This window comes from Urocitellus parryii, chromosome 4 (genome assembly GCF_045843805.1).
Source record: "Urocitellus parryii isolate mUroPar1 chromosome 4, mUroPar1.hap1, whole genome shotgun sequence".
Classification (NCBI taxonomy): Eukaryota; Metazoa; Chordata; class Mammalia; order Rodentia; family Sciuridae; genus Urocitellus; species Urocitellus parryii.
The window spans coordinates 46,669,042-46,692,848 of NC_135534.1; the positions used below are offsets into that span (position 1 = coordinate 46,669,042).

The window sequence follows — 23,807 nt, forward strand, 5'->3', positions numbered from 1 at the left end:
TGTCTTTTGTCTCTCTATGCCTCAGTTTCCTCAACCACAAAATGGAGAGACTAACAGTGCCCAATTCATGGGGTTTTACGAAGGTTACATGGCCATCGAGTGCTCAAACCATGCCTAGCACAGGGTAAATGCTCAACAAATATTGACACTTACCAGTGTCATCCCATCACCAGTGCTGACCTGTGCCACTCATGTTCAATGGAGATGTTGCTAAGTGAGCTGGGATGCACAGGCCCCTGTGCTGCCCCACAGGACCTCAGGGACAGGGAGCCAACTGTGTTCACTCCAAGGAAGTGGTTCCAGCCTTCACAGTGGCCACTGCCAAAGCTCCGCAACAAGAACCCAGGGAGAGAGGCTCATGAATCCCAAGGTCTGAACACGGAGCCCTCGCAGCTTTGCTTCTGCACTCCTGGGTCCCTCAGCTAATGGCTGCTTGGGGTATGGGCTGGGCAGAACTGCCAGAATATGAAGTGGAGCTGTGGTCATCATCGAGGCCCTACTGTGTGCTGAGCAGTAAGCCCAAGGCCTGGGTTCTCTACTGGAATATTCACCATATCCACATCCTCTCACTCCTTCTCTTTCTCTCTCTCCCCCATCCCAGGGTGACGGAATCCCGCCATCTTCACCTGTACATGCCAGCTGGGATGGCGTTCATGGCCGCTGTCACTTCTGTGGTCTACTATCATAACATCGAGACCTCCAACTTCCCCAAGCTGCTGATCGGTAGGGGAGGAGGGGGCATCTTCATTTATTCCTTCAGATAATGTTTTGCTGAGGACTTCTTGTGTGCCGGGCACTGTTCTGGGTGCCGGAGATTCAGAAATGAAGAAGAAAAGATTTCTGCCTTCACGGAGCTTACAGTCTGATGATAGAGACAGGCAAAGACAGTAATGAACAAATAGGTGGTGGCAGTACTGTGAAGAAAATCAAGCTGGGTAAGGGTAGAGAGTGATCGCAGCATCGCTAGCTACAAAAGGTGATCAAGGAAGCTCTGCCAAGAGTAAGCGTGCAGATATTTGGGGAAAGGGTGTTCCATGCAGGGGAACAGCCAGCACAAAGTCCTTCTGATAAAAATGAACTTGGCAAAGAGGCCAGCGTGGGCACAGCCCAACAAGCAGGAGCAAGAGTGAAGGAGGTGAGGTCAGGGGCCAGGAAAGGGGTAAGGGAGACTCCCAGGGGAGACCTGAGCTCCTGGTGATGGTGGTGCTAATAACCTATATGGCACGGAAGAAGGACTTGGGGGTTGGCCCAGAATCAAGTTTTGTGTTTGGGGCGTGTTGAGTTTATCATGTCTCTGAGACAGCCAGCTCCAGGATTGGGTGGGTTGTTGGATCAAAGAGTTGGCATTCAGAGGGAGGTCAGGGCAGGAGATACATTCAGCCATGGTGGGTCTATGGCATCTAATGCTTGAGCCTGAATGAAATCATCTGGAGAGAGAAGAGAAAGACCCCGGGACCAGAGCCTGAGGTTTGCCAGCACTTAGAGACTCAGGAAGCGGTGCCCACTTGCAAGTTCTGACTTCACAGTGACTGCTGGACCTTATCAAGTGTGCACTGTGGTTCCAGGCTCGGTGCTACCCTTACTTGCCTGTCTGTCTTCATTCCCACGACTAGCTCTGTTGATGCTGGTAGCGTCCTTATGCTACACAGGCAGACATAAAACTCAGAGCGGTTAAAATTAATACCAGTACTCACTGAGGACTTACCATAGGCCAGGCTCTTTCCTAAGCATTTAATCGTTACAACTCTATGAGGTAGGTCCCACTACTGTTTCCCCTTTATAGATCAGAAAATTGAGGCTCAGAGGTTAAGTGATTTGCACCAGTTTACCCAGCTCATCAGGTGGTGAAGCTGCAACTTGACATCTACACAGCCTCCAGTTTCTGATCCTCAGGCTACATCCTTTGGGCCAAACTTATAAAGCCAAAGATCTGCCTCTGTGCAGGCTTAGCCTATGTATCAAAGACCAGGGCTACATATCTGAAAGTTGGAGGGTGTGTCATTAAGTCAGACTGTGATTTTTAGGAATCACAGCATTTAATCAATATCGGAGTCTAGAATACTCTGTGCTAAGCCAATGACATTGCTGTGTCATTGGGAGGCAAAGGTGTTTCGTGAGCTAGTCACAGGGCACCCTTCCTGTGTGAGGTGGGATCTGAGCTCCATGGGGATCATCCACATGATTACCCAAGACCTCCATGAGAGTGTGGATGGGCACTTGGAGAAGTAGGGTAAGAGGGTTCAGAGAGCCCCCTGCTCCAGTTTTCTGAAGCAGTTCTCATCTACAGAGAGCCCTGCATTAACCACCAGGGCCTGGCTGACTGGTGCCCCCTGGCAATACGCCCTCAGCATCTGGTGATTTCATTTTCTCATTCTCCAGCAAGCATGTGATACTCTCTCTTTAAAGCACAAATTGCCACTCATGGATGGATTAGTCCCTTCCCAAGGAACTAGGACTTTCTCCCTTCGTCTCCTTGTTTGGAGTTTGGCCACTTGAAAAGAGGCTCCATAGAGGCAGAAAAGTGAAGGGGATGCACCTAGGAACTACAGGGATGAGGGCAGTGGATATTAGGGAAATAACCAGTCCTCTAAGGAGCTGATGTCTGGTCATAGGTCTGGAATCCATAGGAAAGTAAACCATGATGTGGCTCATGTTATTCCATGAAAGAATCATTGTCCTGAGACTCCAGATGAGGCCAAGGAAAAAGTCTATGGGAAAAGACATGCTTGAGCTGAGAGCTGGACCTAGGAGCACTCTTCAGTGCTTCAGGCAGCGTCAACAGCATGGGCAAAGGCCCTGGCAAACAAAGCCTATTAGGGAATCTGGAAAGAAAAAAAAAAGGTAGTTGGAATAGAGAACAGAAGTGAGCTGAGCTTTGAAGCTTGGAGCTGCAGGTGAGGCCTACACCAGGCAGGGCCTCAAAGGATACACCACTGGCATGGGTCTTTGTTGGAAGAGCAATGGGAGTCCATTGAGAGTAGTGGAGGGAGGTGAGTTACCATATACATAACATAAAATTTACCATTTTAGTCACTGTTAAGCATTCAGTTCTGTGACATTATGTAAATTCACTTTGTTTCACTCCTATCACCATTGTCCATCCTCAGAAAATCTTTCCACTTTCCCAAACTAAAATTCTAGACCCATTAAACAACAGCTCCCCATTCTTCCTCGCCTCAGCCTTGGAAAACCACCATTCTACTTTCTGTCTCTATGAATTTGACTCCTCCAGGAACTGACCTCAGTGGATTCATGCACTGTTTGCCCTTTTGTGATCGGCTTAATTCCCTTAGTATAAGATACTCCAGGTCCATCCGTGTTGTCACATGTGTGATAATTTTCTGCCTTCCAAAGGCTGAGTGATATTCCAACGGATGGAGATTCCATATTGTGATATCCTTCCATCATTGCACATTTGGGTTGCTTCCACCTCTTGACTATTATGCATAATGTTGCTGTGAACGTGGGCACATTGAGATGTTTTAAAGGTGACCATGTTTATTGCTTTATGGAAGCCAGATTGGAGGAGGGTAAGTGGGGGAGCCAGAGAGGAGGCTCTTGAAGTGGTCCAGAGGAGACAGATGGTGGCCTGGGATGGACAGCAGTGGGGAGATTCAATGTATTGGGGAGTAAAACTGACTGAACTTGGTAGGGAGGGGTGCCGAACAGAGAGAGAGGAAGTGGGGAGCAGGAGGGTTCAGGGGATTCCAGAGCTTAGAGCTCAGCGGCAACCCCCTCTCAACGCCTCTTTCTCCTGAACATTTCCCTCTTCTTTCAGTCAAGCACTAAGCATTTGCTGAGTGCTGCTATGTGTGGCTTGGCACTGCAGGACAGGACTGTGGACATGACTCTGGGCTTGGCCCTGGGTCCACCATTGACCCCCTCTGTGACCTTGAATGAGGCCCTCAGGCTCTCTGAGCCTCAGTTTCCTCATCTGGGCAGGAACAACAACCCTACCTAAGCCACAGTGTTTTAAGAAGATCAAATCGGACCACATCTGTTAAGTGTCAGGGCAAGACCACGTGAGACACGTTTTCAAGTCTCAGCCCCACTTGGCAGCCTTCATCAAGGCTAGGAGGTCCTGATGCCTGAGAGAAAATCTGTAGGGAGGGTAGAGTCATGGAGGCAGGGGAAGGCCTCCTGCCGTGGATTCCTTGTGACTTGGAGCCCAGACCAAGCTTTGAGGGATATCATTGCAGCCCTGAGAGGTTCTGCCCCACTATCCTTGTGCCTCACCCAAGGACCTAGTCAGCGTCAGCCCTTCTGGGCATGCTGAACCCCGGTGGTGCAGTGGGGCCCAATATTTTGACCTGCTTCTCAGTCCAGGGTAAGACTGGACAGATCTCTGCTTTTGTCCCCAGGAGCAGTCCTGGCATCCCTGGGATGGTGAGCAGGCAGCAGGTCTCCTTCACTCACTGAAGGGCGCCTCAAGAGAAGCTCTAGGAGTCTGGGGCTGACCTTATTTCATGTGGCGGTAGGAACAGGGAGGGCAGGGGCTGCCAATGCCAAAGCACCTCTAAAGATGACATAACTAGCTGTTGCTGGTGTTTTTCCCCCAAGCTGATAGTGGATTAGGGGGAGGGATGATAATTTATGATAGAATCCACTGATAGTTTCTAATGTTCACTTTGCCCAAAATATGAAATCTAAAGATAATAAAAATATCAACAGTTGATGTCCAAAAGAGCATTTTGTGCCCCTGTGCTCAATGTGCTAAACACTTTCCTCATGTTGCTCCAACAGCCTTCAAAGTAGTGCTGTTATTATCGCCATTTATGAGGAAACTGAGGCCTAGAGGGGTTGTGTGCCTACTTCAAAGCCACACAGCAGTTATGCTACAGGATCTGAACCCATGCACATCTGGCCACAGACCTCTAACCACTCTGCTGCATTGCCTTACAGGACTGTGACTCATTTTTTCTGTGTCCCCTACTTCCCAGGCTTGCAAGGAGCCTCATGAGGGACCTGAGCCCTCACCCTCTCTCTGCCAGGAACAGGCAGCAATATTGCACCAGTCACCTCCTCTCTCTAGGCCTCAGATTCCTCATCTTTAAAGCAAACAGGCTGCATTGAATGACCTATAAGATCTCTCCAGCTTGGAAATTCCACTGGGAAGTTGTTACAGCAGGGAGCATAGGTGCATGACCTCTGGTATTAGACTAGCTCTGCCACTTAATGACTTTGTGACCTTGGATCAGTTACCTAAGTTTTCTGAGCCTCAATTCCTTTGATAAATTGGGGGTGACAGCAATGCTTTCCTTACAAGGTTATTGTGAGAAATAAATGAGATCATGTGTTTAAAGTGCTCACTTGGCACGGTGCCTATAACATAGTTAAATTCAACGTATAATCTTCCTATTCTCATTATTATTTAAGGGAGATTCGTCTGACCAGTTTGACTTATGACATCATTCATGCTTTTGAACATTGCCTGTCATAAATGTACTTCACGTCAAAGGGACACACTCTGATACAGTCATACCTGCACGTTCCCTCATCAAGAATGTGTGCACGCACACCTCTGCCTCCCCAACATGTCATTCTTGCTCCTCTCCCACATAGTTGCACATATAAGTGCTCATACATGTGAACTTGCACATACAACCTCCATGTTGTCCTGTCTCTCCTTGTTAGCTCTGCTCATCTACTGGACCTTGGCCTTCATCACCAAGACCATCAAGTTTGTCAAGTTCTACGACCACGCCATTGGCTTCTCGCAGCTGCGCTTCTGCCTCACCGGGCTGCTGGTGATCCTGTACGGGATGCTACTTCTCGTGGAGCTCAATGTCATCAGGGTGAGGGTAAGCAAGCCACCGGAGGACAACTTGGGTCAGGGTGGGAAGGGGGTGGGGGGTCTGACCACTGTGGGACCCTTAGTTTTAGCCCCTACCCTGCAGCTTGGCCAACACCAAGAAGTAGCCAGCTTGCTTCAGCTGCCCCAAAAGGGGAGGGGAGGTTGGGGGGAGAGGTCAGGAGAGCCTTTCCACTGGCCCAGTCCTTCTACTCCAGGCCCCTCAAGGGGTGGGGGGCAAGGACATGGTTAGCTGAGTTGAAGAATGGGTTGACTCCCACAGAGAGGAAAAAAAAAACACTTCTTGCACTGACTTCTCCCCGTTTCTTTATCTCAGGGGTGTTAGTGCTTAAGTGTATTCATAGACTCATACATATGTATGAATGGGTAGCCATGACTGCGCACATGTCTTGTGTTTGGCTCTCCTGTGTCTTCCCACCCCCTTCCTTCTCTCTTCTCCACCCCAGACTCCGACTTTCTCCTCCCTCTGCCCCTGTCCCCACCTTCCTGCATAGCTCAGATGAACAATCCTGTTTCTTTCCATATTGTGTTTTTATTAACATAAAACCCCTCATCAATCTCAATAAATATCTATTCAGGATTGTTTTGCTCCACATGTATAAAATGCATACACTTTTCCCCTTTATTTTATAAAAATCGCATCATATTATACAATTGTTTTCTGCATCATGCTTTTCTCACCCAACAAATATCACTTAAGATGCCTTCTAACACACAGATACAGTCAGTGCCATTTTCTTAATGGCAGCATAACAGACCATCAGGTAGATGAGCTGTAATTTATTCAGTTTTCACCCTACTGATAGACTTTCACTTTGTTGCCAAGTTCTTGCCTTCACAGACAATGGTGTATTGAAATACTTGTATCTTTATGTATTGTTGCTTTTATTTCTATGGGAAAGAGTCCAAGGAGTTAAATTGCTGGGTCAAAGGGTCTGTGTATTTTAAATTTTAATCAATATTGCATATTGCCCATCCAGAAAGTCTGCAGTCCAACTGCAATGAATGAGAATACCTTTTCCCACCCTCCAGAAAGGGTGGTGGCCCTTTCTCATCTGGGCCTTCCCATGAGTCTAAAGTGCTACTTTAATTTTCATTTCTCTGGTTCCTTTGCTCTTGGTTGGTTATCCAGGGGAAACAAAGCCCCTTACATCTCCACCCTCGGGCTGACCTTCACAGCAATCCTGGAAGCAAGTTCTACCCCCGTAGAGGCGGAGAAACACTGTCCATGAGGCCTGTCCAAAAATACCTTGCTAGTATGTGGAGGAGGAAGGACTGGAACCTGCTCTGCATAACTTCAAGTGCTGTGAACTCCACATGAAACACCATGGTGCCCTCAGATCTGTGGGCACCATGTTATCTCATTGACAGTATATGGGAGACCCCTGTTTTTCCCCAACCCAGCCTAGACCCAGGCCAGCCCAGCCAATGGGATTCAGAATGGACCTCAGTGAATAGCTACAAAGTGAGAAGGCCCTGGCATCAGTGGTCCAGAGGTGTTGAGGGATCCTTCTCCTGGAAATAATCACAGGCCAGAGATGGCCACGTCCATTAGAAGTCAAATGTGGGATGTCACAGCCCTGATCCTTGATGGGCAAAGTTGGGGGTGGTGAGGAGCTGCACTTATCCATTCCCCATGGCCTTGTGCTCCACAGAGATACATCTTCTTCAAGACACCAAGGGAGGTAAAACCCCCTGAGGATCTTCAGGATCTGGGGGTGCGCTTCCTACAGCCGTTCGTGAACCTGCTGTCGAAGGGCACCTACTGGTGGATGAATGCCTTCATCAAGACAGCCCACAAGAAGCCCATCGACCTGCGAGCCATCGGGAAACTGCCCATCGCCATGAGGGCCCTCACCAACTACCGACGGCTCTGCGAGGCCTTTGATGCCCAGGCGGTCAGTGGGTGTGACCACACCATCCATTCCCTGCACACCAGTTTAGAGTGACAGGCAGGGACTTCAGAAAGCATCAGGTCAAATCCCTGGTAGGACAGCTGGGGAAACTGAGGTCCAGTGAAAGAAAGAGGATTGTCCTGAGTCACGGTAAACCAGGGACAAGTCCAGTACTAAAAATTCATAGGATGGTCACAATTGGAATGGCCCTTACAGTTTAGTTAGGTCATCTGGTTCAACATCCTCATTGTGGATGGGGAAACTGAGACCTGGTGATCCCATTGGACTCCCCTGTGCCCCATGCTCTTCCCTCTGGAGTTCATTGATTATAAGGGAGGGGATTTTCACCCAGTAGGGATGTGGGGCATTGGCCTGATCCCTACAATGACTATGAGTTTGGCCAGGCAGAGATCTCCCCATATCAGTGAGGAGGAAGCCGAAGCCTTGACAAAGGCCATGACCTGCTCAGAGCTGACCCACAGCTGGTAGGTGGCAGAACTAGTCTCCTGACTCCCAGTCCAGTGATCCTTTACTGCCTCCACCCTGGCACCATGGGAACACCAAGACAGACATGGTGGTGGATGGTGATGAATGAATGTGGCACATGCCATGTCCTCATCAGAGAGTTCCCTACCAGCTGTGTGATCTTGATCAATCCTCTGTCTTCAGTTTCCCTATCAAGACCCTGTCGGTGTTGATAGGACACACCCCACCCATGCACTTAGCGATTCCATGATTTCTTCCTGGAGCTTACCTGTTTGCAGAGGATGTAACCATTGGATTTTCCCAGGCATCAGGAGCCAGGGGAATTCTGGGAGGCTGGGCTCTGTCATGAATGAGTCCTCAGTCACTCTGACCTGGCTATGAATCTCTCTGGGCAGCGGAAGGACGCACAGAGCACCCAGGGTGCCCGGGCCATCTGGCGGGCACTCTGCCATGCCTTCGGGAGGCGCCTGGTCCTGAGCAGCACTTTCCGTATCTTGGCTGACTTGCTGGGCTTTGCCGGACCACTGTGCATCTTTGGGATTGTGGACCACCTTGGGAAGGAGAACCACGACTTCCAGCCCAAGGTAGGCTGCCCCTGGGTTAGGGCAGGGCACCCTTTAGAAGGCTTGTTTATCTCACAGCTGTCTACACAGCTGTGCATGAGATTGCAAGAGGCCATTGTACATGTGCACAAAGCCCTCAGCAACATCCCCCTGCAGAGGATGCTCTGTATCTGGACAACCAAAATGCCAAGAGGTGAACTTGTGCTTCAGGAATTGCATGACACTTGGCTTTGCTTACCCCACCATCATTGCCATTAACTGCTCCTCTTGCGAAGTCAATCAGAAAGTTGCAGGAAGTTTATGTGTTTGCCCTATGCCTAGAGCTCCTATGGTTTGTTATGTGTGTTATGTCCTGGTCCTCCTAATTGACTCAGAAAAAGTTTGCAGGACTCGGTCTTCTTCCATTCTGCTCCCCCTAGCTCTTAAGTTCTGCAGGAGCATCTTGGAGACTGCTATCAGAGGGAAGGGATGAAGGAAGCCTCCATGGGTGGGGGTTTTTTCTCCTCAACTGCAAATTTCATTCAGAGTTCCCCTAGTTCTATTAAAATGTTGGACTTTTCCATTAAAGCTTCTCTTTAACAAAAGGTTCCATTGCTTAAACATACTTTAAACCCACTAGACTAGATGATGTCCAATGGTCTTTCCATCTTCAAAGATGCTACAAACTGAAATGTTTTGGACAAAAGAGAGGAGAATTTTTTCTGGGGTTTATTTTCCCTGCTTGAGGGCCAATGGCAGCCACTTTGGGAGCGGAGGGGTACTTGATTCTTTCCAGCTACTTAAGTTCAGATGACCACAAAATGGAAAACTTCTCAACCCTTATAAGACTCAGGGTTTTCTTTTCTCCGTGAAGAAGTCACTATAACATTTTAACCCAGACAGTCCAAAAGTGATGCAGAGAATTAATAAGTAGGACTCTTAATAATTTAAGACACTCCTTGTGTAATGTTAATTCATCTCACCACTGCTAAACTTGCAGATTGCAGTTAATCCTCAGGAGTATATGTTAATTTTTCTGGAGATATAATTAGTCAGCTGAGCATTCTTGGTCAGAAATATGAGATGAAAAAAAAAAAGAAATATGAGATGAACCAAATCTGTTTGTCTGACTTATTCAGCAAATATTTATTGAAAGCTATTGTGTACCAGACCTAGCTGGGGCTGTGAGAATATGGAAGCACTGGTTAGGACGAGGACTGTTAACACAGTAACACCCACTTAGTGTCTGCTTGGTACATACCTCACTGTGCACAGGGGTCACCCATATGTTATCTCATTGAATCTCTAAAAGAACCCTTTGGTTCTTTTGGGTTTCTTTTTTTTAAAACAGATGTATTGGGGTATAATTTCTATATTCATATTCATGAGATATGTATTCTTATCCCCATTTTACAGATCAGAAACTTGGGGTTCAGAGATGTTAAGTAGCTTTCTCTGAGTCTTTCAGCTAGTTAGTAACAGAGTTAGGATTTGAATGCATAGTCTGGATACTTTCGATCAAGTTACTAAATTAACTGTTATCATCCAACCATAAACTTTGGCTTCAAGGATTGTGAGGGAGAGAGAAATCTTTATAAAATATGTTTATGCTGTATGTTCCATATAACTATAAGGAGGATTACACATGAAACTGTGGAAAGAGGGAGTGACTAGTTTAGCCAGTGGTCACGGACAGCTTCACAGAGGAGAGGTGTCTGAATGGGACCTTGACAGGAGTTGGACATATGGGGGAAATTTCTTATTCAATTAATAGTGTGAGAATTCATTTTGCTTACTTAAATTTTGATGGATTTTGAGGTCTTTTCTGGCCTTTGGAGCCTTTGGTCTTTACTTGGCCCAAAAAAGAAGGGAGGAGTGGTCACTTTTCTTATCCACGGAAGTGTCAGCTTTAGTCTAACATAAGCAACCCCAGAATACTCTCCATTGACAATCTTACAGCTACATGAAGCCAGTTGTTAATATGAGGGGGAAATGACAGGGGCCAGAGCCCTTATCAACTTGTTCACATCTTCCTCTTCTTCCTGTGTTTCCTAAAACCCTTGGAGAATTCTTCAAAGGTGGGAGTGCATAAAAGGATGTTCCAGAGATGGTGAGAACAGCACTTAAACTTTTAGTTCATCTGAGCATTACCTTTGCCATCTCTTTTTCTCTTTATTTATACACAAACCCTAGGATTTATTGCTCTCTCATTGGAATGTTCTTGTCCCAGTTCCTTATCAACACATAAATCCCTCAGACAGATGGCCCTGCCTCAATGGCAGCAGGCTTTATCAGATTTAATATTTGTTCCCTGCAGCTCAAATACAATCAGCAAATTTCCGACATAGAAACGAGAGTTGAAAGTAAATACACTCTCCAGCATCTGCAGAAAAGAGCGCTCAATGATGTGGTTGCCTGGGATATGGCTTGATTCTCATTCGGGCTTCTGAGTCCAGAAAATGGGGAAAAGGGGTCATTTACTGCGCTTATTTGGTTCATCTCCCTGCTTCCCAGCAGGACTAATGCAGAGTCAGGTGCTTTTCTGGTCCTATGAACCTATGAAGAAGGAAGCCCCCTTCTGCTGGGTGGTGAACAGTGACTGGGTGAGGAAGCCCCGCCTGAATCCATCCTACTGCAGTCTGCACAACCGGACACCCATTGTTTATTCCTTATCAGTGGCTGCCCTGTTCTCTCCCCACTTCCAGGACACTCAGTTTGGCAAGACACACTTGGCACTTGGCAGCCACACAGATGGACCTCTCTGACTTCTTTAGTTACTGTTATGACCTGACAGGTCTCTGATGCACCTTCCCCATCACTCCCTAGGGAAAGCTGGGATCCAGGCTGGACTCCGCCCACGATCTAGTTCTCTCCATCCCCCTCTCCTGCCCAACCCCCCACTCCCAATCTGTCACCCTGCCGCAGATGCCACTGATCTGGCTGGAGGGTGAGAGAATTGGATTCACGGAGAATTTCTGGTGTCTGAAACCTGCCAGCCCTGCTCGGGGCGGTCAGCTGAGCCAGAAAAAGAAAGAACCAGTGTGGGTTGACCTAAGGGCCAAACCTCAACAGCCTAAAAACCTCACTGGGCAAATGTGTAGACTTGTGAATTGTATGAGTGTGTTCCCGAATGAGCTCTTTATAGTTTTATGTGTGTTCTCCTTTGTCCCTCAGAGTACCTTTCCCCCCCACCCCTTTTGTGTGTGTGTGTGTGTGTGTGTGTGTGTGTGTGTGTTTGTAGCATGTGTTTTCATCCCTGTTTGGGGAGCTATCCTTTGGGCTATCACTATGGATATCTTTTTTTTTTTTTTAATGTTTCCAAGTCCAAACTCCTGTGTCTTTTTTTTTAACATTTATTTATTTATTAGTTATTGGCGGACACAACATCTTTGTTGGTATGTGGTGCTGGAGGATCGAACCCGGGCCGCACGCATGCCAGGCGAGAGTGCTACCGCTTGAGCCACATCCCCAGCCCCAAGGATATCTTTTTTTAAAAAATAATTTTTAGTTGTCAATGGACTTTTATTTTATTTATTTATATGTGAGGCTGAGATTCGAACCCAGTGCCTCGCACATGATAGGCAGGTGCTCTGCCACTGAGCCACCGCTCCAGCCCCCACTATGGGTATCTTAAAGGACTTAAATGCGTTGGTGTTGCTGTGACTTTGGGGTGTCTGCGTAAACTGGCCTCTTTGCTGCTCTGGTTTGGAGTGCCCACCTTCACTCCATTGGCTCCTCCTCAGCCACCAAGACTCCGTTCAATGCCATCTCCTCTAGGAAGCCTTCTGATTGAATTAGAATTTCCCCCTCCGTGCTTCTATCATACCCTGTGCTCCCACATCAAAGCACCCCTCGTCTCTTTCCAGCTTGACCCTGAATCTCCCAAGAGTTCAGACAGGAACTGCATCGAATGATCTCTATGTGCCTAGCACCCAGCTTCCTGCTTGACCTTCAGGAGACACTGGGAAAATCAATTCTGCAATGAATAATAAATCCTCGCAGTAAACTCTCTGAAGTATACCCTTTTTTACGTTTATTTTATTTATTGTTTTATGTGGTGCTGAGGATCAAACCTAGGGCCCCAAATGTGCTAGGTGAATGCTCTACCACTGAGCCACTACCCCAGCCCCTGAAGTATACCCTTGATGGGCTTATTTTATAGGTGAGGATACAGACTCACAGAGGTCAAGAATTTACCTAAGGACACAATGGCTAATGTATGATGAGCTGGGATTCAAACTAAGATATGGATGACCTCCAGGTCCAGGCTCTTGACGACAATGTCAGATATTCTGTGGGCAATCAAAGATAGTTTTGGGTTTTTTTCCCGTGGCATCCTAGATGAAAACTCACCTTTTGACCTCTGCCAAAATAGAAAGCAAGAACCCGAGTGACCATCTTTAAGCTCCAGAACACACAGAAGGGGACAATTCCAATCATACCTCTGTCCAAGAGGACAACAGGGTCAGAACCATAGAGGCGGGAGTCCTGAATTCTGGTTCCACCTCTGCAACTAATCCTCATTATGCTCTTCAGCAGTCACTTACATTCTGTAGGTCTCAACTGCCAAATGGGGACGTGTGCAACAACTTCTGTAGAAAGTCCATGGGGCATAAAGATCAGAAGCGTTGGTTAATTTTAAAAAGTATTTATTTTCCAGGGAAAAACCCTGGAAACAAACATGGCTTCTTCCCTGAGAGCATGTGAAAATACAAAACTAGGACATACGAGCTTCCAGAGCTTTTATCTGCCACAAATGTCAAGCTGTGGTCCTTGGTCTTTTCTCTCCAGCTGTGGGACCTTCAGGGTGCTGGCCAGTGTCCTCACACCCATTGTCCTAGGGCCCTCTTCCCACTAGACTTCCCCTGGGCAGCACCCCAACCTCTTGGCCAGCCTGTTTCCTACTTAACCAAAACCTAGCTATTCCAGGTTCCATCCCTTTGAAACTGTCTCTTTTTTGAATTAAAAAATATTTATTAGAGCATTATAATTATACGTAGTATTTGGGATCATTTTGACAAAATCACACGTGCAAAGAATTTGATTTTCATCCCCATGCCCCACTTTCTTCCCCTCCTCCCTCCCCATATTCTCCCTTCCCTTCTCTTCTAAACTTCCTTTCTTCTACATATACATAACGGTGAAATTCCCTTTGGTACTTTTATATATGAATATAACATATTTTGTTAAATTTATTCCATTTTCTTCCCCTTTTCCTTTCCTTCCTCCCTCCCTCTCATTCTCCTTCTACCCCATTAATCTTCCCTGTATCTTTATGGTATCCAATCCCTTCCTCTACTGCCCGCTTTCCCTTATTTTTTTCTGGCTTCCGCATCTGAGAGAAAACATTCAACCCTAATTTTCTGAGTCTTTCTTATTTCACTTGGCATGATGTTCTCCATTTCCATCCATTTACCAGCAAATGCTCTTATTTCATTTTTATTATGGCTGAGAAACACTCCATTGTGTATGTATACCACATTCTCTTGATCCTTTCATCTACTGACAGGCATCTAGATTGACTCCATAGTTTGGCTATTGTGAAGTGAGCTGCTCTAAACATTGAAGTGGCTTAATTACTATTGTATGTTGATTTTAATTCTTCAGGATAAAACCAAGGTGTGGGATAGCTGGGTCATATGGTGGTTCCATTCCTAGTGTTTTGAGGAGTCTCCACACTGCAGTCCCAGCGACAATGTAAGCATGGACCTTCTTCCCCACATCCTCACCAGCAGTTATTACTCCTCATGTTCTTAATAATTGCCATTCCAGCTCGAGTGAGAACTCAGTGTTGAAAATGTCTCCTTCAAGAGACAATGACGGGGCTGGGCATGTGGCTCAAGCGGTAGCGCGCTCGCCTAGCATGCGTGCGGCCCGGGTTCGATCCTCAGCAGCACCACATACCAACAAAGATGTTGTGTCCGCCGAGAACTAAGAAAAAATAAAATAAAATGTTAAAATTCTCTCTCTCTCTCTCTCTGTCCCCCTCTCTCTCTAAAAAAAAAAAAATAATAATAAAATAAAAGTATTAAAAAAAAAAAGAGACAATGACGACAATGTCAGATATTCTGTGGGCAATCAAAGATAGTTTTAGGGTTTTTCCCAGGGCTTCCCAGATGGAAAACTCACCTTTTGACCCCTGTAAAAATAGAAAGCAAGAACCCAAGTGACCATCTTTAAGCTGCAGAGCATACAGAAGGGGACAATTCCAGTCATACCTCTGTATGATCATGACCTAATGATTTACACCTGCAGCAAGATTTTCATTTTTTTTTCCTTCTAAATGGGTCACAAAATTCTTGACCCACAGAAATTTGTTGCTGTTGTTGTTTTTTGTGGGAGAGGCCTAAGGTGTGTTTTAGGGGAGAGAAGAATCAAGATTTTGCCTTTAGAGCCGCCATAGAGAATTTGTTGCTTTTTAAAAGTGTACAAATATTGAGGACCACTCTCAATCTAGCCATCACGTGTGCTCAGCTGACCTCTCCTGCCCTCACTCTTCAGCCTGTGAGTCTCTTCGTTGCTGTGACACAGCACATATGGTGTTCCATGCTGTTCAAGAGCTCTCCTGCTGATGGGTAGTCTTGGGTGCACTGTGTTCCCATGAGTATCATAATGTCCCCAACCATTTCCAAAGGCTAGACATTTGTGTGGGGTTTGCATCTCCTCTTACCCTAATTTAGAGACAAACAACTATTTCCTTATGTTAAATTATTTCCCTTGGGATGATGCCCACAAAGTGTTTTGTTGTTTTAAAATAATGGACTCTACTGTCTACAGCTGGGTCTCTGGAAAGGCTTGGTGGAACAGAAAATTCCCAGGGCATGTTAAATAGGCCTGGGTGTCCTGAGCCAGGCACCTGTCAGGGATTGACTCAGGGCAAATGGGCTGGATGAAGCTTAGGTGGTGGGTCTCTGCTAATGTCTAGAGATCACACCGATTCATATCCATATGTTGTCTCCTGACCCGCATGTGGCCTGGGCACAGACATTTAACCACGCTGAGGGACTCCATTTCCTCATGCGCAAAATGGGGCCAGTGATGGTAGTGATGGTACCTTTCTCATGAAGCATTGTGAGAATGAAGTTCTATACCTGACTCTGTCGCCTGCCCCTTCTTCCTTTGTAAAATCCAGTCTCTCCCCTGTGGTCTAATTTTAAGGTCCCTCTTGCTGCCACCAACCCATCTTTGCCATTCTATCTTCTACCTCCTGCCTCTGTCTTTTCCTCTGGTTCATAAGTAAATAGGACAGAGATCCCAGGGGTCCATCCATGGTAGGGCCTTTGTCTGGAGTCTTGCACATATCCCTCAGTGGTCTCCCTGTGTCTTTTTCCTGTTCCCTCAACAGAGAGAGAGACCCCATCCCTCCAAGCTAAGAGGTACATCTATAAGCAAGACCAGACAGTTTCAGGGAGCAATGAGAGCTGGTTTGGAGTGCCCCTCTTAAACCAAGAGTGGGGTCTTTCTGCCATCAGGAAGCTCTATAGCCAAGATCCAGGAATTTCTGGATCCAGGAATTTCTCCACTGAGAGCCCTGCCCCACTCAGCTTGATCCTGGCTGGGGACATGCCCTTGTGCTCCTTCTCACCACTTTATTCTTTTCTTTTTTACCCTGCAGCAGCTCCCACACCCTTCCAAATAGCATGCAAAGTTCAGGGCAGAGTCTCAGGAAGGGGACAGTTCTGTCTTCGTGGAAATATTGATGTGCATCTGCTGGAGAGGGATGAACTTATCAAGATCAAAGTTTTCCTGGGAGCTAGTGATGCTGAATTTGGAAACAGACACACTGTTGTTCTGTGGTATCTTTAGCAACAAAGGCAAAATGTTTTCCTTCACTGGGTATTATCTGAAATCTTGCTAGAAGTGCAGAGAAAGAACCTCCATTTGAAAGGAGGGGTCCTGGGAACCCACAGCTGGGCCCGAGGAGGCTTAGATCTGAAATCTTTTTAGTCTATTGTAAGCGCTGAGTTCCCATCTTTCCCCCGGGAGCATCACAGTGCCAGGTTTCCCACTGGTCTTTTCTGCCCAGAAGTTACAGCACAACAGGCTGTTGGTAAGTAGGGGACAAGGCAGATGTTGATTGCATTTCTGCAGCAGAGAACACATCATGGGATTTGCTCTAACAGTTCTGGATTTGGCTTCTCTGTGATTTGCTCTATTTATTCTTGTTCCATTGAGAGTCATATTTATGGGTCTGAGATTAGAAGTAGGCCTCATTCCCTTCCCCCAAGTGGAAGATGAGGAGGATACAAGCTGCCCTCCCTGTAGTTAGAAGAACGTATAGTTGGACTTACCAGTCGGATTTTTCGCTCATAAACAATTGCACAAGGCTTTGTAAGCAAGGGGTCTTTTACTAATCACGGCCATGATGGCGCAGGGATACATACTGATGTTGTCATTTTGCTGGCAATGGCACTACCTCTGAACATTCTTTTCCAACAGACACAATTCCTTGGAGTTTATTTTGTCTCATCCCAAGAGTTCCTTGCTAATGCCTACGTCTTAGCCGTGCTTCTGTTCCTTGCCCTCCTACTGCAAAGGACGTTTCTACAAGCATCCTACTATGTGGCCATTGAAACTGGAATTAACTTGAGGGGAGCAATACAGGTACTTGGATGATGATTTTTTTTTTCACTTCACAATAAGAACTACATTGTTTGCTCAAGAAAAACTCTGCTGTGAATTTATATCTGTTGCCTTTCATTAGTGTTTGGAAATGATTAGGAAAGCAGTGTGGGATAATGAAAAGTGGGACCTGGGCCATGTAGTAAGTACTTCTGGCTCTGGTTCTACCTTGGACTAGACCTGGGATGTCCACTGTTCAGCCCTTGGGCCTCTGTACCCTTGAATGTGGCAGACATCACCCAACAGTCAATCATGGCATTCTTGCTGAGTGCAGACGCAACCTCAGAATCATTCTCTGGGTGCTGTTCCAGAGTTCTGCTACCAAATAATCTTCTTTGGGTGCAAAAACAGATATGGGTTAGACATGGAAGATCTACCTAGCCTCCACTAAGATCTATTTGAGCTCTTAAATCTGGGGTCACTAATGAGAGAGACTTGTCGGTCTGATGTGTCACTTAGGTGTAAACTCTTGGTCCTGCCTTCTGTGGATTCCTTCTCAGAGTAGCTGGGAAGGATCATCAAAGCCAGGGAGGATTCAAGGCCCCTTTGAAGATGGTGGTGATAAGGGTGCTTCAGGCCACAGTGTTTCCATTAGAATTCTGATTCAGTGATTGGAAAGAGAACCCTCTAAGAGAGTAGTTTAAAGAGGACAGGAGTTTGTTAATTTTTCACATTTAGTCAGAACGGATACAGCAGCTACACAATCATCTGAGACCATGTGTGCTGCTTGCTCCCTTTGTGCAATGGGGAGAGTGGACAGCCAAATGATTCTCCATACACAGTGATTCCATGAAGTTGTAGTAAAATCCCAAAGCCACCTAATCCTTCCAAAATGTCCTTCAGAATCAGTAACATTGACTGGTCCTGTGAGAGCTAGGATCAGAGGCTCTGTTGAAAAGGGACTGAGAGAAAGGTACATTCTGGGCTGGAGAGAGTATCAGGGACTGAACCCTGGCTATCTTGGTGTCGTTGTATAGTACAAAACCTGAACAGCTATACAGGAAGCACTGCCCACCTCCACTGGATTTTCATGGAGAAAACAGAGTATTTCCTTAGGACATCACCATATAAGAATGGTGGAAAGTGCCCAGGAAAATCTAAAACCTTCTGAGATCTGGGGACTTCAAAGCTAAGAATAATCAAACTGTTGCTCAGTTTAGAAAATCTCTCCAAAAATCCCAGCCTCTGCTCAGACCCCTCCAGTGACAGACAGACTTGTACAACTGCAACCAATTTTGTGGTTGGATAGTTTTGTGATTAAATCTATTTTCTGTTTGTATGTCATAAATCACACCAGCCCAGAATTTTCCAATTACACTAAAAGAGCCAAAAGTGGCTTCTTAATGTATTAGCATGTAATTGTTTTTATCAAACCGAATCTTTTGCATTAATAAGAGAGACTGATCCGTATGCCGCAAAAAAGAAAATACTGGCATTTATCATGGAAACTAATTAGAAAATAGAAAACCTTCTTCCCCTCAGAGATTTCCAGAAAATTATTCACAGAGAATTTACACTCATAGATGAGAGTCTGTTTCTTCATGAGTTTGAGGATAACCATGTTTTTTTTTTTTGCATGAAAAGTTATTATGTGAAATTCCTGAATTATATATAATTTTTAAAAATATATACTGGCTCTCAGTTGGTGTGCAATTTTATGTGTCCCAGCCTTTACTTAATAGTGCTTTACTTGACAGTTGACTCTGTGTGCCCACTTCATTGAAAGTGGTTGATTGTCCTTTAAGACCCTATCTCACATAACCTAGGAAGTACATAGATTTGTCCAAAAATATCATTGTCCTTATTTTAAACCTTACCCATGAAGCCTATCAATTCCCAGACCACATAGAGTAGCTCTCTCCTTTAAGAAAACATGACCCTCCACCCCCCAAAATCCTGAGTTCATAAAAAGATAAATTAAAGACTAGGAGTCCACTTTACAGCAGGATGCACAATAGAATTGCATTAGAGAGGAGACATCCCTAGGACACTTAAGGCGGAAATGACTTTTTCCTTGTTCAAGAGCACATAGCCTGAAAATTGCAATCTTTCTGGGAGGCACACTCACTCAGCACATAAAGCTGTTAGACGCAGAGCTCATGGGAAACCTTTACCACGGCTCTTCCCTGACAGCCCCATGCAGGTCCTGGAGTGGCTGGAGTGCAGGATGGTACTGGGAGTGACTAGCTAGCATTCGTGGTCATGTCTCACATCCGCTCTTCCAAGACTGAATCCTGGTTTGTTTCAAGACTCAACCGATGACTGACTTGATCCCAGAGTGTGTTGCTGCCCCAGGGTGGACAAGGCCACATTGTAGCAGGCAGCTCCCCACTTCATCATTTTTATGGCTTTGAAATGTGTTCTCCACCGGCCCCTGGTAAATCAAGAGTACAGCTGGACACAAAGATCTGCTTTTAAGATTTAAGAGCCAATTAAGTCCTGTAGCTCAAGGGAGAGACCTTGCTTGCTGGAAAGGAGCTCCCGGCATCCTCATTTCATTGCTCCTTCCCTGAGTGACTTGATCTGTAACTAAGCCCTTTCCCTCTCTGAGCCTTTAGTTGCCTTGTTTGTAAAACTAGAATGGGAACACGGGCCCCTTACAGAACTGCTCTAAGGCTGCATGGGCAACCCTGGCACATTCCAGAACCGTGGCATTTGGGCTGGTGAACAGAATGGTGATGATGATGAATGTGAAATACTCTGCTCTTGCTTCTAGACCAAGATTTATAATAAAATTATGCACCTGTCCACCTCCAACCTGTCCATGGGGGAAATGACTGCTGGGCAGATCTGCAACCTGGTGGCCATCGACACCAACCAACTCATGTGGTTTTTCTTCTTGTGCCCAAACCTCTGGGCTATGCCAGTACAGGTACTGAATGTGTGCTTGGGGGATGGGGGTGGCAGCAGAACATAAAACCACGATCTGCTGGCATGTGTCCAGTTTCTAGGCACTCACCATTTTCCATTCTGTTTACCTGTATCTATTACCCCTTAGGGTCCCCATGAGGTGTACCCCTGGGTCCCTTTAGTATCTCAAACATTGCAAGTGTCTAACCATCTCTTAATAATCAGAGATGGCTGGGTCATTAAGACTTTGAAACTACAGCCAACTTTAAATAAACTGTATAATAATCACATGTGGAACATTTCTACAGACACTAAAAGTTATGTTATAACAAAGTGCTTAATTACACTACAAAATTATCCTGATGTATCTTTATTTATTTAGGTACTGGAGATTGAACTCAAAGGTGCTTTACCACTGAGCTACATTTCCAGCACTTTTTACTTTCTATTTTAGGACAGGGTCTTGCTAAATTTCTGAGGCTCAAATTTGCAATCCTCCTGCCTCAACCTCCCAAGTCACTAGGATTATGATGTATTTAAACAAAAAAAGAAAAAAGAAGTTACAAAATAGTATGTGCAGTAGGCTTCCTACTAAACTGAATATGCATATATATACAATATATATACTGCACAAAGTCAATATATATACATTGCACAAAGTCAATCAGAAGAAGGAAGTGGAAGTCCCCAAGATAGGATTGCAAGTAATTTTTGTTTTCTTTGTTTTTTTCTAAGCTCTTCAATAAGTGCATATTTTTTTTGAAATTAAAAATGTGATATGTTTTGAAACTGGACAATTTCCAGCACTGGCCCAGGAGCAGACACATCCTTCCTGGATGTTAGTAGGAGAATCCTCCTTACTTGATCCTGGCCTCTTACACACTCTTATCTCTGGATTCCTCCATGGAATCTGATATCTGTCGTGGGAATGAATTTTCACTTTGCTGCTCACACCAGAAACTTAAATCTCAGACCCATTTCCAGAGAGGATTCAGGGTCCACAGGATTGGCCTAGTGTAGAAGGTGTGTGGACTTGGATGAGACAGGCTCTGAAAATACTTAGCCTCTCTGAGCCTTGGTTTTCCCATGTGTGAAAGGGGAACAATTCCTACTCTCTGTAGTTGCAATGATGATTCAGTTAGATAATGTAGGTAAACACCAAGCAGAGTACCCAGCAGTGGTCACTTGAAACACCAGATCCCTTGACATTTAAGTATTTTCTGAGAGTGAAGCTTTATCAGAATCCATTGGTTCTTGGAATACAGATTGTATAAACCTTAATCTTAAGTGGGGTGTATTGGTCCTCCTTGCCTGTAAAACATAGAATTAAAATATATTAAAGGAAAATAGAAGCAGCAACTCACACAGGGAGACAGCTAGAGAAGACACAACGTAGGGCAGGAGGAACAGCTGTCTATGCAGTCACCATTACTACATATGCATGCCCAGATTGCCCTCTGCCAAGAAGGAGCAATGACTGCAAAAGCACGAAAGGGCCTGGAGAGCTCGTCTAATGCAGTCACCAGCTTTTTACCCACAAGTTCTTTCTGTTGTGTCCCCTTGAACAACCTGTTTTATAAAATTTCATCCACTGAACCTGTTATGTTGCTGTTACTAGTATGCATGGTGTTTATTGCATGTACATCATTGCTCAGAGTACTAGCTGGTGACTGTGCTGGCCCTGTCCCAGGCCCTCTCGTTTGTGTAATTGAAACCTTACACACAAGAGAGGGGGCAGAGACTTTTATCTGCACTACTTAATTACTTTGCATATTTATCATGAAGTAGCATGTGATTTCTGATTTGTTGTTGTTTGAGGTGGCTTTTGCTCTGTTGCCCAGGCTGGCCCCAAGCTCCTAAACTTCCTCAGCCTCCCAAGTATAGGCATATACCACTACACTTGGTTGATTTTTCATTTTTAATTAATCAACACTATAACTTTTGCCACTTAAAGATTTGGCCAGCACACAGGAGTTACTGTTGAATGTTGAGAGCTGGAGAGGTAGCTCAGTGGTAGAGTGCCTGCCTAGCGTGTGCAGGGCCCTGGATTCGATCCCCAGCACCACCCTTCAAAAAAGAGTTGATATCATCTCAGCCCCAAGGCAAGGAAACAGCCTGGCCAGGATTCTCTGGGCAACCTGGTTGCCACAGAGCACAAGAGGCTTTTTATAATATTGCAGTTAGCTCCTTTTCCCCTTCCCTGTGAGAGTCCCAAGGGCTCTCCTAGTGCATAATCTATCTTTTTTTTTGGTAACACACTTTTTAAAAAATTAACAGCTTTGTTGAGATATAATTCACCTACTTAAAATGATACAATTCAGTGGATTTTTGTATAATCACTGAGTTGTGCAACCATCACAAATTTAGAACATTTTCATACCCCAAAAAGAAACCTGTCCCCATTGGCAGTCTACTCATCCCAGCCCCCAGTTCTAGGCAACCACTCTTCTACATATACTTTTCAAATTCTATTTCTCGGAAAGAAAAAAATTTTATTCACACATGTGCATGCAACCCTGACATGCATCAAGGTTAAGGAACTCAGCCATGGTAGAAACCTGTTTCCTCATTCCATATGTATCTGAAGCCCAGAGAGGGCAAGGGTCCAAGGCCACATAGGGAATTAATAACAGCACATTACCAACATATCTCCTTTCTATGGTTCCCTTGTGACAGGGCTCCCATGAGACTTTTATATTTTAAAGAAAGGTTATCCACCTTGTATCGATCTCCCACTTCATGCAAGGTACTATTTTAGGTGCCTATTGTAGAGGTTCATTTAATCTTCATGACAGTCCAGTGAAGTAGGCATTATAATCACCATTTTAAAGATGAAGACTTTCTGAGACTCAGAGAGGTTAGGTAATTTGCCCAAGATTGCACAACTGATAAGTGGTGGGGTTGCACTATAACTCAGGGCCAAAAACCCCAGGGACTGTGATCTCCCCACGACAGTAGATACTTTATAACCTGTGAATAGGAGACAAAATAGCCCTTTAATTCCTAATACTTGCTTTGCACACCTAGAATTAGTGATTTCTTTTATTATCTCCCAAGAGGGCCATTCCAACCACTGTAGAAGAACAGAATGGACCAAGGAGTCTAGGAAGCACAGGGGAGGAGGGGCATAGAAGCATCAGAAGGAGCCTAGGAGCAATAGGTGTAGCCCTAGCTCCTGCCCCAGTCACTTCCAGTCCCTTGGAGGTGGTGTGGGTACAGGCACTGGCCCCCAACAGGTACCTTATTAGTGGCTCAGGGTGCCCTGAGAGGTTTCTCTGTGTCTGGCATAAACCCAGTGGTCAAAGAACAGCCGAACTGCCTACTTATGAAAACAGCTCATGTGGAAAAGGACTGGATGCGGGAGAACTTTCCAGGTGGATGACAGGGTGGGCCTGGCCAGGGTAGGAGGTTCCTCTCCTAATGAGGCCCTCTGCCCACCTGTGCCAGCATATAACATTAGTTAATCCCTGGGAGGCAGGTGATGATGGGTCAATTCAGAACCTCTCAGACACCTGCTAATGCAGGAGGCTTTCTGTGATTAATGGAAATTGCAGAACTGCCACCTACTCCAACCTTAGGGTGGTGCAGGGAGCTCAATGC

The 23,807-nt window shown here is 45.7% G+C and overlaps 1 protein-coding gene across 10 annotated transcripts in view; it reads left to right on the forward strand.

Moving 5' to 3' along the window:
• The window catches only part of Abcc8 (ATP binding cassette subfamily C member 8), a 74,397-nt gene that overhangs the window by 4,424 nt on the left and 46,166 nt on the right, over nucleotides 1-23,807 (forward strand). For 7 of the 10 annotated variants that reach the window (XM_026398968.1, XM_026398969.1, XM_026398970.1 and 4 more), the window contains exons 3-8: nucleotides 602-723; nucleotides 5,635-5,801; nucleotides 7,468-7,710; nucleotides 8,589-8,777; nucleotides 17,175-17,339; nucleotides 20,074-20,229. In XM_026398968.1, the coding sequence (XP_026254753.1) occupies nucleotides 602-723; nucleotides 5,635-5,801; nucleotides 7,468-7,710; nucleotides 8,589-8,777; nucleotides 17,175-17,339; nucleotides 20,074-20,229 (1,042 nt within the window). The remainder of the gene's footprint in view (nucleotides 1-601; nucleotides 724-5,634; nucleotides 5,802-7,467; nucleotides 7,711-8,588; nucleotides 8,778-17,174; nucleotides 17,340-20,073; nucleotides 20,230-23,807) is intronic. The other 3 variants (XM_026398975.2, XM_026398976.2, XM_077797526.1) reach the window with 2 other exon arrangements.